This window comes from Nomascus leucogenys, chromosome X (assembly GCF_006542625.1).
Source record: "Nomascus leucogenys isolate Asia chromosome X, Asia_NLE_v1, whole genome shotgun sequence".
NCBI lineage: Eukaryota > Metazoa > Chordata > Mammalia > Primates > Hylobatidae > Nomascus > Nomascus leucogenys.
The window spans coordinates 62,228,350-62,247,605 of record NC_044406.1 but is presented as its reverse complement, the minus strand read 5'-3'; the positions used below and the strand labels follow the sequence as shown (position 1 = coordinate 62,247,605).

At 39.6% G+C, this 19,256-nt stretch overlaps 1 protein-coding gene across 2 annotated transcripts in view; it reads right to left on the bottom strand.

Annotated features, from left to right (window-relative positions):
- KIF4A (kinesin family member 4A) overlaps window positions 1–19,256 on the bottom strand; it is a 125,779-nt gene that overhangs the window by 31,664 nt on the left and 74,859 nt on the right. For both annotated transcript variants that reach the window (XM_030806615.1, XM_030806616.1), the window contains exons 16-20: window positions 14,649–14,752; window positions 13,555–13,699; window positions 12,693–12,803; window positions 2,130–2,213; window positions 1,532–1,645 (exon numbers count right to left, since the gene is read on the bottom strand). In XM_030806615.1, coding sequence (XP_030662475.1) covers window positions 1,532–1,645; window positions 2,130–2,213; window positions 12,693–12,803; window positions 13,555–13,699; window positions 14,649–14,752 — 558 coding nt within the window. The remainder of the gene's footprint in view (window positions 1–1,531; window positions 1,646–2,129; window positions 2,214–12,692; window positions 12,804–13,554; window positions 13,700–14,648; window positions 14,753–19,256) is intronic.

The following is a 19,256-nucleotide window of genomic DNA, read 5'->3' as shown; positions in this document are numbered from 1 at the left end:
GGGCAAGCCACAGCCAGCGAGAAAATATTTGTAAAACACAGAAGTCCTCTGCTAAATATATCTAGAACATATAAAGAATTTTAATTCAATAATAAGAAAAAGATAAAAAACCCAATTCAAAAATGGGGACAGATTTGAACAGATATTTCACAAAAGAAAACATACATATGGCAAATAAGCACATGAAAGGATGTCCAACATCATTAGTCATTACAGAAAAGAAAATTAGAACCACAATGAGGTTCTACTACCCACCCACACAGAATAGCTAAAATGCAAAAGACTGACCATACTAATTATTGGCAAGAATGTGCAGCAACTAGAACCCTTATACATTGCTAGTAGGAATGTAAAATGGTACAACTGCTTTGGAAAACAGTTTGGCAGCCGCTTAAAAGTTAAAACATACACCAACCATACAAGAAAGCCATTTTACTCCAAGCTATCTACTCAAAAGAAATAAAAAAAAAAAATCCACACAGACTTGTGCAGAAATGTTCAGTGCAATATTTGTAAGAGCCAAAAACTGGAAACCGCTGAAGTATCCATCAACAGATGAATATAAAAACAAATTATGGTATAGCCATACAATGAATGGGATGCCACTCAGCAATAAAAAGGAAAGAAGTTGTATAAGATATATGCAACCACATGGATGAATCTCAAAATAATTGTGAATAAAAGCCAGAAAAAAATACATAATGTATGATTCCAGATGAAAACAAATCCATAGTGACAGAAAGCAGATTAATGGTTGCCTGGAACCATTGTGGGGATATAAAGAAATATATATGAAATGGGGAGTAGACGGGTAGACCAGGGAGGAGAAGGAGGAATTACAGAGGGATACAAAGAAAGTTTAGGCAATGAAGCAAACTGTCATTATCTTGATTATGGTGATGATTTCATGGGTGTATACACGTGTCCAAACTCATCAAATTGTATACTTTTTTTTCTTTTTGAGACAGAGTTTCACTGTCACCCAGTTTGGAGTGCAATGGTGCAATCTTGGCTTACTGCAACATCTGCCTCCCGGGTTCAAATGATTCTCCTCCCTCAGCCTCCCAAGTAGCTGGGATTACAGGCACCTGTCACCACAACCAGCTAATTTTTGTATTTTTAGTAGAGATGAGGTTTCACCATGTTGGTCAGGCTGGTCTCGAACTCCTGACCACAGGTGATCTGCCCACCTCGGCCTCCCATTGTGCTGGGATTATAGGTGTGAGCCACCATGCCCAGCCAAATTGTGAACTTTAAATATGTACAATTTATAATATGTCAATTCTACTTCAATGAAGCTGTTTAAAAAAGTAACTGAACCTTAATAGGGGCAAGGATAGAAAGAGTTCTATACTCCTGGTCTTTGACAACAGTTCAAAGACATTGCTATCTTTAGGAAATACGGCTTTCAAGTAGAACTTTAGATTTTGCAGTGTTTACTTCTAAAAAAAAAAAGGAAAAAAAAAGCTATTTCTCCTTTTTTCCTGTTCCCAGCATCCACAAGAGAAATGGCAGTTCAAGTTGTTCATACCTTCACTCGAGCTGCAGTGCCTTCCATTCCACGGCTCTGAGTCTCTTTCCGCTTATCTGCAACCTCCCGCTGTTTCTGGAGAGCATCCTTGAGACGCTTGTTGGCAGCTGCTGCCTAAATAAAATTGGCACATAGTAATGTTGAATGAATGGTAAAAAAAAAAAATCCAATTTCTAGCACATTAGTAAAGATAAAAATTCTATGGATTTGAGTTCCTATAGGAACCAGGTTTATAAACTTCCATGGACATAACACTAGTGAACAGCTACTGCTTTGGCGCCTAGGGGAGGAATACACTTCAAGGAAGTTCTGCAGACTAAAAGTGTCTAGAAATGTCACATATCAATATCACTTTGTTTTTTCAAGAAAGGCTCAAGTCCAATTAGGAAAAAATCCTTATATAAACAGTACCATTTTTCATCAAGTTTTTATCTGCTCACAGTGGCATATATAAACAGTGATCAAGATTTAGGAATTGCTTGTGAAGATTGGCATTCCTGGTTTCTCAGGACGCTTGCTAGTTTAAAGGATATTACTTTGCAAGCATTTAAGCCTGAAGATGACAATACACTTGACCTAGCAGATTGAATTTTCTTACCTCCTCTGTTTTACGTCTGAGCACACTGGATTGTTTCTGGAAGTTTCTTTCAAGTTTCAGCAGCTCATATTGCCTCTTACGGTCCTGACAAGAAAAAAGTCAGATATTAATTGCTGTTCAGCTAGCTAAAATAAAACCTTATACTATAACTAAGGTGTCTCTCAAGACATCCTTGATTTGTAAGGTTAACTACAATACAGTGAGCTGCCTTCATCTTCTCCTATGAGTCAAAAACTCGTAGTTCTAGAAACCATGTTTGTGTGTAGAGGGGAAGTGGTTTTTCCCTTTGGCTTATTGCTCCGTGGCCAAATTCTTGAGTCTCAGTCATAAGTCAACTACTAGAAATAATATCCTAGAATGTGAGGCCTGGAAGGAAGCTTAAAGATCATCTAATGAACAGTCCTTTCCACATAGGTAGTTATTGACAGAGGTGGGATTCAGGTCTCCTGAAAAATAGACCAGTATTCTTTTCCCATCAACCCTACCTGTCCATCCATTATAAAACCCAGGTGGCTGGCAAAAAAGAGAAAGCCTATCACATAGCCAACCACCTATAAAATTAAAGTAACCTGCAGCTTAAAAAAGAGGTTTTCATTTTTGAACAAAACAAGGTTAACCTGGGTACACAGAGACATAAAGATGGAAACAATAGACATTGGGGGCTCTAAAAGGAGGGAGGGATGGAGAAAGGGGGGAAAGAGCTGAAAAACTTCCTATTGGGTACTATGTTCACTATCTGGGTGATGGGATCAGTAGAAGCCCAAAGCTCAGCATCACACAATATACCCTTGTAACAAACCTGGTCCTGTATCCCCTGAATCTAAAATAAAAATAAAAACAGGTTATTACTGAATGTGCTCTTTCTTCACAGAGTAAAGATAAAGAATACCAAGAAATACTATGGGGTATCACCTGCTTCAGCTGAGCACACAATATTTAACTGCTTTGATTTCTTGGCCATTTCCCTCTTCTAATAATCCATTAAGCTCCTTCTGGCTTCACTTGTTTCCTATCCAATCTGGATAGAATGGTCAGCCATTTTTGTCATGTCTTTGCCAGCATACTAGAACAATTCATTTCATTCAACAATATAATATTTACTGTGCCATCAACTACACACTAGGCACTGGGCTAGGTGTCTAGGATATGAGATAAACATGACATGGTTACTACTCCTACAGAGATTACCAAAGAATACAAACAACATGAAATACAATTATAATAAAATATGATGTGTGTTGAAATGAAAAGTCAAGATAATTAAAGAAACACAGCCAGAGGACTAAGCTAGTCTAGTGGAAAGAGAAAAGTCAACAGTCTTCTTAGTACCAGACTTTTTGAAAGAGAGGTCTATGTTTAGTGCTTCCAATTGTCATTACTGGTTACTCCATAATCCTCTTGCAAGTAGTTCCTACCAATTGTCCTGGAATTTCCTACTTGTTAAATTCAATGGTCTTTTTACAGTCACTATCTTCTTTGGCTTCCCTCCCAGCATTGTTAGCACTACCAATAACTTCCCCGTACCATCCTAATTCTTTTTCTACCTTACAAATTCATTGTCTTCTTTTCATTTTCTTATACATGAAATAGATTCTCAGCTGGGCATGGTGGCTCATGCCTGTAATCCCAGCATTTTGAGAGGCTGAGGTGGGTGGATCACCTGAGGTCAGGAGTTCAAGACCAGCCTGGCCAACATGGCAAAACCCTGTCTCTACCAAAAACACAAAAAAAATTGCCAGGCAGTGGCATGTGCCTGTAGTCCCAGCTACTCAGGAGGCTGAGGCAGGAGAATCGCTTGAACCCAGGAGGCAGATGTTGCAGTGAGCCAAGATGGTGCCATTGCACTCCAGCCTGGATGACAGAGACCAAAAAAAAAAAAAAAAAAAAAAAAAGAGATTCTCTTCTTAGCCTTCTTTTCCTATCTATTCTGTCTCCATTATCTCATTACTCCCAAAGTTTCATTTTTCACCTCTATGCAGACAACTCTTTTTTTTGAGACAGAGTCTCCCTCTGTCACCCAGGCTGTAGTGCAGTAGCTTGATCTCTGCTCATTGCAACCTCCGCCTCCCGGGTTCAAGAGATTCTCCTGCCTCAGCCTCCTGAGTAGCTGGGATTACAGACATGCACCACCATGCCTGGCTAATTATTTTTGTATTTTTAGTAGAGACGGAGTTTCAGCATGTTGGACAGGCTGGTCTCGAACTCCTGACCTCGTGATCCACCCGCCTTGGCCTCCCAAAGACAACTCTTAATTGCAAAGTCCAGCCCAACTTCTCCCTTGAACTCTAGGCCAACATTATCCAATATTTTCTAGGTCTCTCCATCCCAAAGATTATTGTCCTAAAACCAACTTTGTCTCTTCAAACTAGCTGTTTCCTCTGACTTTCCAGTCACTGAAAAGCCCGCGGTACTTTTTGTTGCCCTACTTCCTTCATTTTTTGAAAGGTAGATTTTGCATTAATTATGATTAAAATCATTCACTAAACATTATTGAGTGCCCACTACTTGCCAGCCACTGTTCTAGCCATTGGAAATACAGAAGTGAGCAAAACAAAGATCCTTGTCAATGTGGAATATATATTCCTGTAGAAAAGTTGTCATCACTTTACAGAGATGTCTCCTTTCTTCTTTTGTTTTTCTTAACAGTTTTATTGAGATGTAATTCACACACCACACAATTCACTCATTTAAAGTACATGATTCAGTGGCTTTTGGCACATTCACACAGTTGATGTAAACATCACCACACTTAATTTTAGAACATTTTCATTACCACAAAAAGAAATATACTGTTTAGTGATCACCCTACAACCCCATCACCCCACCCCAAAGCCCTAGACAACCACTAATCTATTTTTTGTCTCTACAGATTTTAATGTCCTACTCTGGATATTTCATATAAATGGAATCCTATCATATATGGTCTTTTGTGATTGGCTTCTTTCACTAAGCAAAATGTTTTCAAGCCTCATCCATGTTGTAGCATGTATCAGTACTTCATTGGTTTGTATGGCTGAATAATATACTCCACTGTATGGATAGACCACATTTTATTTACCCATTAATCAGTTGATGGACACGTTGGGTTTTTCCACTTTTTGGCTCTTATGACTACTGCTGCATGAACATCTGGGTACAAGTTTTTGCATATATGACATGTTTTCGTATCTCCTGGGGAGACAAAACTAAGAGTGGAATTGCTGGATCATATGGTACCTGTAGGTTTTTATTTAGCCTTTTGATAAACTTCTAAACTGTTTGCCAAAGCAGCTATACCATTTTCCCATCCTACTGAAAATGTATGAGGCTTTCAGTGTCTCCACATTCTTGCTAAGTCTTATTATTATCTGTCTTTTTGTTTATAGCCATCCTAGTAGACGTGAAATTGCATCTCATTGTGGTTTTGATTTGTATTTCTCTGATGGCAAATGATATTGACAACCTTTTCATGTACTTATTGCTTTGCCCATTTTAAAACTGGGTTATATTTTTATTGCTGATTGGTAAGAGTTCTTTTTTTTTTTTTTTGAGATGGAGTCTCACTCTATCACCCAGGCTGGAGTGCAACGGCACGATCTCGGCTCACCACAACCTCCGCCTCCCAGATTCAAGCAATTCTTCTACCTCAGCCTCCCCAGTAGCTGGTATTACAGGCATGTGCCACCACACCTGGCCAATTTTTTTGCGTTTTTAGTAGAGACGGGGTTTCTCCATGTTGGTCAGGCTGGTCTCGAACTCCCGACCTCAGGTGATCCACCTGCCTCGGCCTCCCAAAGTGCTGGGATTACAGGTGTGAGCCACCGCGCCCAGCCGGTAAGAGTTCTTTATCTATCTTGGATATAAGACTCTTATCAGCTATATGATTTGCAAATATTTTCCTCCCAATCTACGGACTGGCTATTAACTTTCTTTCTTTCTTTTTTTTTTTTTTGTTAGAGATGGGGTCTTGCTATGTTGCCCAGGGTGGGGTCAAATTCCTGGGCTCAAGCAATCCTCCCACCTCAGCCTCCCAAGGTGTTGAGATTATAGGCGTGAGCCACCATGCCCAATCATATTTACTTTCTTGATGGTATTGTTTACAATGCAAAAGCTTTTAATTTTGTCTAATTTAACTATTTTTTGGTTAGCTGTTTGTACTTTAGGTGTCACATCTAAGAAATCATTGTCTAATCCAAAGTCACAAAGATTAACACCTATGTTTTCTTCTAAGAGATTTATAGTTTTAGCTTGTACATTTAGGTATTTGATCTGCTTTAATTTTTGTATATGGTATGAGAGCAAGTTTCTTTTTGAGACAGAGAGTCTCACTCTGTTGCCCAGGCTGGAGTGCAAGGGCGTGATCTCAGCTCATTGCAACCTCTGCCTCCCAGGTTCAAGTGATTCTCCTGCCTCAGCCTCCAGAGTAGCTGGGATTACAGGCACGTACCACCATGCCCAGCTAATTTTTTTTGTAATTTTAGTAGAGACAGGGTTTCACCATGTTGGCCAGGCTGGTCTTGAACTCCTGACCTCAAGTGATCCACCCACCTTGGCATCCCACAGTGCTGGGACTACAGGCGTGAGCCACTGTGCCTGGCCACAAGTTTCAACTTCATTATTTTGCATGTGACTATCTGGTTGTTCTAGGACTCTTTGTTGAAAAGACAAAATTGTTTTCCTCATTGAATTGTCTTGGCATTACTGTTGAAAATCAACTGGCCATAAGTGTGTAAGTTTATTTCTGGATTCTCAATCTTATTCCATTGACCTATATGTCTATCTTTACACAGTACCACACAGTCTTGATTAGTGTAGCTTTGTAGAAAGTTTTTAAATCAGTAAATGTGACATTTACAAATTTGTTCTTCTCCTTGATTGCTTTAAATATTCTAGGTCCCTTGCATTTCCATATATATTTTAGAATCAGCTTGTGAGTTTCTGTGAAGAAACCAGATGGAATTTCACTGGGATTGTGTTGCATCTGTAAGGCAATCTGAAGGGTATTCCATCTTTAGAATATCAAGTCTTCCTGCCCATGAACATGGGATATCCTTCCATTTATTTAAGTCTTCCTTATTTAAATTCAATGATGTTTAGTACTTTTCAAGTATACAAGTCTTACACTTCTTTTGCTAAATTTATTCCTAAGTATTTTATTTGTATTGATGCTATTATAAATGGAATTGTTTTCTTTCTTTTTTTCTCTTGAGACGGAGTCTTGCACTGTTGCCTGGGCTGGAGTGGTGCAGTGGCATGATCTCGACTCACTGCAACCTCCACCTCCCATATATTAAACCCCTTTCCATATATAAAACAATGGCTTCAAGTGATTCTCCTGCCTCAGTCTCCTGAGTAGCTGCGATTACAGGTGCCTGCCACCACACCCAGCTGATTTTTTGTATTTTTAGTAGAGACACAGTTTCACTATGTTGGCCAGGCTGGTCTCGAACTCCTTACCTTGTGATCTGCCCACCTCAGCCTCCCAAAGTGCTGGGATTACAGGCGTGAGCCACCACACCCGGCCCTGGGATTGTTTTATTAATCTCATTGTCAAATTGTTAATTGCTAGTATATAAATATACTACTGATTTTCTTTTCTTTTCCTTTTTTTTTGTTTGTTTGTTTTTGAGACAGAGTCTTGCTCTGTAGCCCAGGCTGAAGTGCAGTGGCCTGATCTCAGCTCGCTGAAACCTCTGCCTCCTGGGTTTAAATGATTCTCGTGCCTCAGCTTCTCAAGTAGTTGGGACTACAGGCATGTGCTACCATGCCTGGATAATGTTTGTATTTTTAGTAGAGACGGGGTTTCACCGTGTTGGCCAGGCTGGTCTCAAACTCCTGGCCTCAAGTGATATGCCTGCCTTGGCCTCCCAAAGTGCTAGGATTATAGGCGTGAGCCACCGTGCCAGACCACAACTTATTTTCTTATATTGATCTTATATTCTGCAACCTTGCTGAACTCATATATTAATTCTAATAGACTTTTAGTGGATTCTCTAGGATTTTCTATATACAAGATCATGTCATCTATAAACAGAGATAGTCTTGCTTCACCTTTTCCAGTTTAGATGCCATTTATATATTTTTCTTCCCTAAACTTCCTGGTTAGAACCTCCAGGACAATGTTGAATAGATATGGCAAGAGTGGACATCCTTGTCTTGTTCTTGATCTTAGGGGAAAAGTATGCTCTTTTTCACCATTAAGTATGATGTTAGCTGTGGGTTTTTCATACACGCCCTTCATTACGCTGAGGAAGTTCTCTTCTATTCCTAGTTTCTTGAGTGTTTTTATCATGAGTGTTAGATTTTTGTCAAATGCTTTTTCTGTGTCTATTGAGATGATCATGTGGTTCTTGTCCTTTTTCCTACTGATACAGTATATAACATAAATTGATTTCCATATATTAAACAAACTTCGCATTTTTCAGATTAAGTGTATCATCCTTTTTTTTTTTTTTTTTTTTTTTTTTTTTTTTTTTTTTTTTTTTTTTTTTTTTTTTTTTTGAGACAGTGTCTCACTCTGTTGCCCAGGCTGGAGTGCAGTGGCATGATCTTGGCTCACTGCAGCCTCTGCCTCTTGGGTTCAAATAATTCTTGTGCCTCAGCCTCCCGAGTAGCTGGGATTACAGGCACATGCCATCATGCCCAGCTAATTTTTTTTTTTGTATTTTCAGTGGAGACAGGGTTTCGCCATGTTGGCCAGGCTGGTCTCAAACTTCTGACCTCAAGTGATCTGCCCACCTCGGCTTTCCAAAGTGCTGGGATTACAGGTGTGAGTCACCACGCCCAGCCTATCATCCTTTTTAAATGTTGATGGATTCAGTTTGCTAGAACTTTGTTGAGGATTTTCATGCCTATATGAAGATACATTGGTCTGTAGTATTCTTTTCCTATGATGTCTTTGGTTTTGGTATCAGGGAACACTAACCTCATGGAATGAGTTGGGAAGCGTTTCCACTGCTTCTAGTTTTCAGAAGAGTTTCTGAGAAATGGGTATTTCTGTCTTTTTTTTTTTTTTTTTCTGAGACAGAATCTCACTCTATCGCCCAGGCTGGAGTGCAGCGGTGTGATCTTGGCTCACTGCAACCTTCACCACCTGGGTTCAAGCAATTCTTGTGTCTCAGCCTCCCAAGTAGCTGGGATTACAAGTGTGTGTCACCACACCCGAATAATTTTTGTATTTTTAGTAGAGACAAGGTTTCACCATGTTGGCCAGGCTGGTCTCGAATTCCTGACCTCAGGTGATCTGCCTGCCTCAGCCTCCAAAAGTGCTGGGATTACAGGCATGAGCCACAGCACCTGGCCAAGAAATGGGTATTTTTTCTTAAAATGTTTGATAGAACTCACCAGTGTAGCCATCTGTGCCTGGGCTTTTCTTTGTGGGAAGTTTTTAAACTACTAATTTAACTTCTTGTCATGGGTCTATACAGATTTTCTATTTCTTCTTGAGTCAGTTTTTGTAGTTTTTGTCTTTCCAGGCATTTGTCTACTTAATCTAGGCTATCTAATTTGTTGGCGTTCAGCTGTTAATAGTAATTCCTTATAATCCTTTCCTTCCAGCAAGACTAGTAGTGATATTTCCTCTTTCATTCCTAACTTTAGTAATTTAAATTTTCTTTCTTTTTTTCTTTTTTTTAAGATGGAGTCTCGCTCTGTTGCCCAGGCTGGAGTGCAGTGGTGTGATCTCCGCTCACTGCAAGCTCCGCCTTCCGGGTTCGCACCATTCCCCTGCCTCAGCCTCCTGAGTAGCTGGGACTACGGGCACCCACCACTACACCCGGCTAATTTTTTTTTTTTTTTGTATTTTTAGTAGAGATGGGGTTTCACCGTGTTAGCCAGGATGGTCTCGATCTCCTGACCTCGTGATCCGCCTGCCTTGGCCTCCCAAAGTGCTGGGATTACAGGTGTGAGCCACTGCGCCTGGCATCTTTTTTTTCTTATTAAGGCTATCTGAAGGTTTGTCAGTATTTGTTGATCGTTTCAAAAGACCAACTTTTGGTTTCAATGATTTTCTTGTTTTTTTCTATTTCGTATTTCACTAATTTCTACTTTAATCTTTTTTTTTTTTGAGACAGAGTTTCGCTTTTGTTGCCCAGGCTGGAGTGCAATGGTGCAATCTCGGCTCACTGCAACCTCCACCTCCCAGGTTAAAGTGATTCTCCTGCCTCAGCCTCCCAAGTAGCTGGGACTACAGGCATGCACCACCATGCCCAGCTAATTTTGTATTTTTGGTAGAGAGAGGGTTTCTCCATGTTAGTCAGGCTGGTCTCGAACTCCCGACCTCAGGTGATCTGCTCACCTTGGCCTCCGAAAGTGCTGGGATTTCAGGCTTGAGCCACCACGCCCAGCCTATTTCTACTCTAATCTTTTAATGTTTCCTTTCATCTACTAGCTTTGGGTTTAGTTTGCTCTCTTTTTTTCAGTGTTTTAAAGTAGAAGGCTAGGTTATTGGTTTAAGATCTTTCTTCAATTAAAAAAAAACTGAGATGCAGTCTCACAGTTTTGCCCAGGCTGGTCTTGAACTCCTGGGCTCAGGTGATCCTTCCATCTTAGCCTCCCAAGTAGCTGGGGCTAAAGAAGCCTTTCTGCATTTTTTAATATAGGCATTTACAACTATAAAATTCCCTCCAAACGCTGTTTTCACTGTATCCCATAAGTTTTGGTATGTTGTATCTTTGTTTTTATTAATCTCAAAGTATTTTTTAATTTCCCTATGACTTCCTTTTAGACCCATTATTTATTTAGGATTATCTTAATTTCTTCATATTTGTGAATTTCCTAAATTTATTTTTGTTACTGATTTTTAATTTCATTCCATTGTGGTTAGAGAACAGATTTTGTATTATTTTCAATACTTTTTCTTTGAGATGGAGTCTTGCTCTGTTGCCCAGGCTGAAGTGCAGTGGCACGATCTCAACTCACTGCAACCTCCATCTCCCAAGTTCAAGCAATTCTCCCGCCTCAGCCTCCTGAATACTGGGGATCACAGACGTGCCATCATGCCCGGCTAATTTTTGTATTTTTAATAGACATGGGGTTTCATCACGTTGGCCAGACTGGTCTCGAACTCCTGACATCAGGTGATCTGCCCACCTTGGCCTCCCAAAGTGTTGAGATTACAGGTGTGAGCCACCATGCCTGGCCTGTTTCAATACTTTTAAATTTATTGAGGCATAAAAGGCCTAGCATATGGTCTATCCTGGAGAATGTTTCATGTGCACCTAGGAAGACTGTATATCCTGCTGTTGTTGGTTGGCGTAGTCTATAGATGTCTGTTAGGTACAGTGTATAATCTAGCATATTACATAAACTACAGACCAATATCTCTTATGAATGTAGACATGAAAATGCTAACTATTATATTGTTGAAGTCTTCAATATCCTTGCTGATCTTGTGCCTATTGTTCTATCCATTATTAAAGTAGGGGCTGGGTTCAGTGGCTCATGCCTGTAATACCAGCACTTTAGGAGGTCGAGGTGAGAGGATTGCTTGAGCCCAGGAGTTCGAGACCAGTCTGGGCAACATAGTGAGATTCCATCTCTACAAAAAATAAAAAATTTGCCAGGTGTGATGGTGTATAGCTGTAGTTCTAGCTACTCAGGAGGCTGAGGTGGGAGGATTGCTTGAGACCAGGAGTTTGAGGCTACAGTGAGCTATGATTGCACCACTGTACTCCAGCCTGGGCAATAGAACGAGACCCCATCTCTAAAAAAGAAAGAAAATAAAGAGGTGGATTGAAGTCTCCAAATATTTATTACTGTTGATTTGTCTATTTCTCTCTCCATTTCTGTCAGTGTTTGCTTCATATATTCTGGGGGCTCTGTTGTCAGATGTATATTCAGGCCTTTATAATTCTTCTGGATTATACAATATCTTCTTGTGTTCTGGCCTCTGTTTCTCAACATTACAGTTTGCTCTACACATTATTCCCAGATATATCTTTCTAAAGCAGTATTTTGTTGATATCACTTTCTAAAAACCCTTAAAAATCTTTATGCTAACAAAATGAGTTCAAACTTCTTGGATCTTTAATAATCCAGCTTCGACTTGCCTTTCCAATGGAATGGTCCACTACTATACTTCACCTCAGTTGGACCACTTGCCATTCCTTGAATATGTCTACAAAGTTGTCATCTCTATTTCTTTGATCTATCTATCTGGAATGCTTATACTTATCTCTATCAAAACCCTTCCTATTATTCAGGGCCTATTCAACCATCATCTTTTCACTCCAACTGCAAATTTGCTTTCTTTTCTCTTAGTTACTTTGTTATTTTATTCTTATAGCCCAAATCTCTTTCTTCCTTGTATTTGAGAAATCCATGCTTATATCTTACCATCTCCTTTAGGTAAGACATTCTTCAAGGGCAGAGCTTATATACTACTAATTTTTCTATTTCTAATAGTGCCTAGTAGATAGTACCTTGCACATAATAGACATAGTAGACATTTAATACAAAGTTGTTAAATTCATGAAAACATCACACTTTTGGAGACACGAGGTGTTTGAAGAGAAGCATTAAAATTGTTAGTCAGCTCAGAGAAGGGTTTATTAGCCAGGCCTTCAAGAAGTTTTAGTTACTTACTCGTTCTTTTAACTGTATTACTTCTTTGTCTTTTTTCTGCTTCCACTGTCTAAACTTCTCAGCATCTTCTTTCATTTGACGCATTAACTGTACCCGCTGGTTTTTCATCATCTATAAAAACAAAAACCAGCAAAAGTATTAGTCATCTGCACTTTATTCTAGGCTGGTGCGGATGGACAGACTTACCATTAAGAAGAGAGAAAAGCCAGAACTAGGCTGGGAAAGCAGTCCCCAACAGATTCCCTGATTAGGCTTACAATACCCCTTGCTATGCTTGCACAGGGTTTCCAAGTATAGACTATACAAGTGAACACTGAGAAGAAATTAAATAAAAATGTACCTATAAGCTAAATCCAGCCCTAAATTCGCTGTATACAAATGAAATTTCAAGGAAACATCTACTAAGCCTCCAGGACAAATCCACCTAGCAACCATTGTATTCTAAAGGTTTCAGTACAAGTAGCCTGTAACCACCAATTTGTTGGTGCCACAAGTTGAACGTTCAATAACTGAGAATTTTCTCTAGGTGTCTGTCATCTTGTTAGTACTTTAGGAAATTATGCTGCGTGATCATTGAAGGTGATCAGGATATAACCCACTAAGTATGGAGATGTCTTTGTTCTTTGGTTTCAGAGACTCTAACATTAAATTTTGAATGTCAAAGCAAGGTTTTATTAAGCAGATCCTAGATGACCACTACCACAATGTTCTGCAAAAGGGACATTTGTGGAGATTCACACACTTGAAATGATTGCCCTGCCTGCTATTTTCTCACCTGAAAACACTTCTAGTATATTTCTAAATGGAATACCTATGTTTGTAAATTCCAATGGGGGTAAATGCAAGGATGAGAATTTATTACCCGTATCTCCTGGTTCAGTTTGGAGACAGTACGCTCTGTGGATTCCTTTAGTTTCAGAAGTTTGGACTGCTCATTCAGTTTCTTCTTCAGATCAGCGATTTGACCCTCCAGCTCCTGGAGGCGTTTGCGGCGGCGCTCACTCAACCTAAACACAGATGCTGTAGAAGTGAGGACTACCAGCAGCAAAGCCTGACTTCAAAAGACATAATACTAGACTCCCAGAGTTACAACACTGACATATATAAAATAGGTGACTAGTCACATAGCCATCTTAAAAAAAGAATACCACCCAAACAACCAAACCTGTCTCAATAATAGGAGCTTAATACAAAGAGTAAGACAACTTTTAGTACACAGCAATGCAACTGCCTCAATATACGCCGCCCCTTTTGCATCAAAATGGTTCTTTGAAGGCATTTCACTTCACTTTAGCTATGAAGAATAATTCTGATGATTATTATACAAGTCTGACATAGAAAGTAAACATTCAGCATAACTTTTACAAACATGAGCTTTAGACTCAACTGAGAGATAAAATGGAGTCACTGAGTAAAAAGAAGGTAGGATAGCCCACACGGCAGAGGTCTGAAGGAGAGTAGGATGTTATGGTTATCTGCTTTGGTTTTATTCTTAACTGGTAAGAGATGGCTAGATTGATTTTTTAAATCACTAGCCTGGACATTAATTCCATTCACAAGCTAATTTACCATTAGTGCAGGAACAAAGAAACTGCTGTTATCTAGTAAGTGTGATAATCTTTCAAAAGCCAGCTCAGATGCTAACTTTTTACAAAGCCTTCCTTGATCATGGTAACCTGAATTGATATTTCTCACCTCTGAACTCTTAACACAATTACTGCCTAAGAAATTTATTTGGCTACTAATCATGTGCTGTGTTATGACATTCTTTTACTGTCAACTTGAAACGCTATTTAAAATTGCAATTATTTAACCATTTTTTGTGTTTAGGTTTTCTCTTCATAATTAGGTTTAAATCTTTAGGGGCAGTAAATGGGACTTCTACTTCTCTATTTGTTGCAAAGCTCCTCACACATAGTAGGGACTTGAAATAACATTTATTAACTTTATTCTTACTTGGCTTGGTTGGCATCCTTCTTTGCTGTCTGAAGTTCAAGAACCAATTCTTCCTTTTCCTTTTGCAGATTGATGACTTCTAATTCTAGCTCTTTTATGTTATCCTAGAAAGGTTATAGGTCAAAGAGAAAGAAGACATTACATGGCACAGGAAGAAAAATCACTTCAGCATTCCATATCTCAAGGAACTATGCATTAAATTTTACCACTTCAATTGCACGCTGAAAACATTTATTCTTGATTTGATGGAGATTAAAATTATGTAGTAGGAAATGTTTGGAATCTGAGGGTCTGGGTTTTAATCTTGACTGCCACACTTACTATATAAGTATCTTTAAGGAAAGTCACTTCATCTTTTAGTTTTGGTTTCTGTTCAGAAAAGAGTTTATATGTGTGTGTGTGTGTGTGTGTATGTATATGTGTATATATATAACTAATATGTATATAACTAGTTATATATATATATATATATAACTAATATGTATATAACTAGTTATATATATATATATATATATATATATTGCCCAGGTTGGTCTTGAACTCCTGGGCTCAAGTGATCCTCCTGCCTCTGCCTCCCAAAGTGCTAGGATTACAGATGTGAGCCACCACACCTGGCTCTTCATTTGCTTATTTTCTTTCTTTTTTCCTTTTCTTTTCCCTCCCTCCCTCCTTCCCTTCTTCCTTCTTCCTTTCCTTTCTCTCCCTCCCCCTTCTCCCCCTCCTTCTCTGTCTGTCTCTCTCTTTCTTTCTTTTTAGACAGTCTCACTCTCACCTAGGCTGGAGTACAGAGGCATGATCATGGTTCACTGCAGCCTTTATCTCCAGGGCTCAAGTGATCCTCCCACCTTAGCCTCCTGAGTAGCAAGGACTACAAGAGTCTGACACCAACTTGGCTAATTTTTGTATTTTTTTGTAGTGATGGGGTTTCGCCACGTTGCCCAGGCTGGTCTTAAACTCCTGGGCTCAAGCAATCCTCCCACCTTGGCCTCCTTAAAGTGCTAGGATTATAGGCATGAACCATGGCACCCAGTCCCATAAATCTTAACTGTGAGTATGACTATATGCTGAGTCCTGTGAGTCCTCCTAGTGAATCATTCGATTTAGGGGAACTCTTGGGGACTCTCAAAGGTTTCCCTATCTATGCCAATAATTAATAATAACACCTACCTTACAGGGTTGTTGGGAAGATCAAATAAGATAAAAAGGTAGACACTTTGTAAACTGTAAAGACTGCACAAATATTCTTATATTCAGAACTTTCAAACTTATCTACTCAATAACAACTGCAGTTCTGCATGCATTTAGAAAACGAAGTCTAGAAACTGAAGTTTGACAGTGGAAAACCCAAATTCCATCCTATTCTCATAACCAAAAAAGATTGGAGAAAACTGACTGGATGAGTAGTTGGCAGCCAAGAAGATTATATGCACGCCCTAGACCAGTATTAGACTGACACAAAGAAGCAGAGGCAGATTAGGTGGGGCTATATCAGAGAAGCTTTCTAAATAGGCTAGAGCTGTTTCCAAGCAATGTACTCAGTCATTTCAATATAACCAATGAAAATCAATCTTTATAGTTATCTTGCTTTTTTTTTTTTTTTTTTTTTTTTTTTGAGACAGAGTCTTGCTCTGTCACATAGGCTGGAGTGCAGTGGTGTGATCTCGGCTTACTGCAACCTCTGTCTCCTGGGTTCAAAAGATTCTCGTGCCCCAGTCTCCCAAGTAGCTGAGATTACAGGCGCCCGCCACCACACTTGGCTAATTTTTGTATTTTTAGTACAGACAGGGTTTCACCATGTTGGCCAGGCTGGTCTCGAACTCCTGAGCTTAAGTGATCCACCTCCCTTGGCCTCCCAAAGTATTGGGATTATAGGCGTGAGCACCACAGTGCATATTTAAAACCACTAATAACATGGGTGTGTATGTATGTATGTGTATATTCATATATTCTTTATTTGATATATTCTATATTTATTCTATATATATAGAATATATGATACATTCTATATTTATTCTATATATATAGAATATATATGAAATATGATACATTCTATATTTATTCTATATATATAGAATATATATTATTTATTCTATATTACATATATTCTATATTTATCTATACTTACAGAAAAATATATTCTATATTTTTACTTATAGAAGTAACATATAAATATATTTATATAAAAAATAGTAATACTTATAAAGGTCAAGTCTCCTTGACTGCCTCACCCCTGCCAAAATTCCAGTCCCCCTACAGAAGTAAGCACTGTTATCAGCTTGATGCATACCTTCCATTTCTTCTAGACATTTACATATTCAAATATTACATATCTAGACATTTACAGTCATATGTCACTTAATAACAGGAATACATTCTGAGAAACTGTTAAGCAATTTCATCATTGTGTGAACATGATAGTGTGCACTTATACAAATCTATATAGTATAGCCTACTATACACCCAGGCTATATGGTATAGCCTATTGTTCCTAGGCTATAAAACTGTATATCATGTGACTGTACTGAATACTGTGGGTGATTATAACATAATGGTATTTTGTATCTAAACATAAAGGTACAGTAAAAATACAGTATTATAATCTTATGGGACTACCACTGTATCCATAGTCTGTCATTGACTGAAATGTCATTATTTGGTGCATGATTATATATTAAACAAATGTATTATATATTACATATCACATAATATCCATTACTAGAATATACCATTGATGTAAGTATATAGTATATACACACACACGTGTGTGTATTTATTTATATCAGCATATATAGATCTGCCTCATTTTTTTGCCATAATTAAATATTCTGCTACATGCCTTCTGTGCACATGTGCAAGGTTTTACTAGGGTAGAGAGAAGTGGGAATTACAGAGTCATGAGGATATACATTTTCATTTTTTATAGATACTGCCAAATTGTCATCCAAAGCGGCTATTCCACTCTTGCCAGCTATGTATGAGACTACTTTGCTTGCACCCTTGTCAACATTTGATATTGCTACACCTAAAAACTGTTACCAATACAATAGATGAAAAATAGTTTCTAGGAGGTGGAGCCAAGATGGCTGAATAGGAACAGCTCCAGTCTACAGCTCCCAGCGTGAGCGACGCAGAAGACAAATGATTTCTGCATTTCCAACTGAGGTACCAGGTTTGTCTCACTGGGGATTGTCAGACAGTGGGTGCAGGACAGTGGGTGCAGCGCACCAAGGGTGAGCCAAAGCAGGGCGAGGCATCGCCTCACCTGGGAAGCGCAAGGGGTCAGGGAATTCCCTTTCCCAGCCAAGGAAAGGGGTGACAGACGACACCTGGAAAATCGGGTCACAGCCACCCTAATACTGCGCTTTTCCAATGGTCTTAGCAAATGGCACACCAGGAGATTGTATCCCACACCTGGCTTGGAGGGTCCTATGCCCATGGAGCTTCGCTCATTGCTAGCACAGCAATCTGAGATCAAACTGCAAGGCAGCAACGAGGCTGGGGGAGGGGCGCCCACCATTGCCTAGGCTTGAGTAGGTAAACAAACAGGCTGGGAAGCTCGAACTAGGTGGAGCCCACCACAGCTCAAGGAGGCCTGCCTGCCTCTGTAGACTCCACCTCTGGGGGCAGGGCATAGCCAAACAAAAGGCAGCAGAAACCTCTGCAGACTTAAATGTCCCTGTCTGACAGCTTTGAAGAGAGTGGTGGTTCTCCCAGCACACAGCTGGAGATCTGAGAACGGACAGACTGCCTCCTAAAGTGGGTCCCTGACCCCCGAGTAGCCTAACTGGGAGGCACCCCCCAGTAGGGGCAGACTGACACCTCACACGGCCGGGTACTCCTCTGAGACAAAACTTTCAGAGGAACGATCAGGCAGCAACATTTGCTGTTCACCAATATCCACTGTTCTGCAGCCTCCGCTGCTGATACCCAGGCAAACAGGGTCTGGAGTGGACCTCCGGCAAACTCTAACACACCTGCAGCTGAGGGTCCTGACTGTTAGAAGGAAAACTAACAAACAGAAAGGACATCCACACCAAAACCCCATCTGTTTGTCACCATCATCAAAGACCAAAGGTAGATAAAACCACAAAGGTGGGGAAAAAACAGAGCAGAAAAACTGAAAATTCTAAAAATCAGAGCGCTTCTCCTCCTCCAAAGGAACGCAGCTCCTCACCAGCAACGGAACAAAGGTAGACTGAGAATGACTTTGACGAGTTGAGAGAAGAAGGCTTCAGACGATCAAACTCTCTGAGCTAAAGGAGGAAGTTCGAACCCATGACAAAGAAGTTAAAAACCTTGAAAAAAGATTAGACAAATGGCTAACTAGAACAACCAATGCAGAGAAGTCCTTAAAGGACCTGATGGAGCTGAAAACCACGGCACGAGAACCACGTGATGAATGCACAAGCCTTAGTAGCTGATTCGATCAACTGGAAGAAAGGGTATCAGTGATGGAAGATCAAATGAATGAAATGAAGCAAGAAGAGAAGTTTAGAGAAAAAAAAATAAAAAGAAACAAACAAAGCCTCCAAGAAATATGGGACTATGTGAAAAGACCAAATCTATGTCTGATTGGTGTACCTGAAAGTGACAGGGAGAATGGAACCA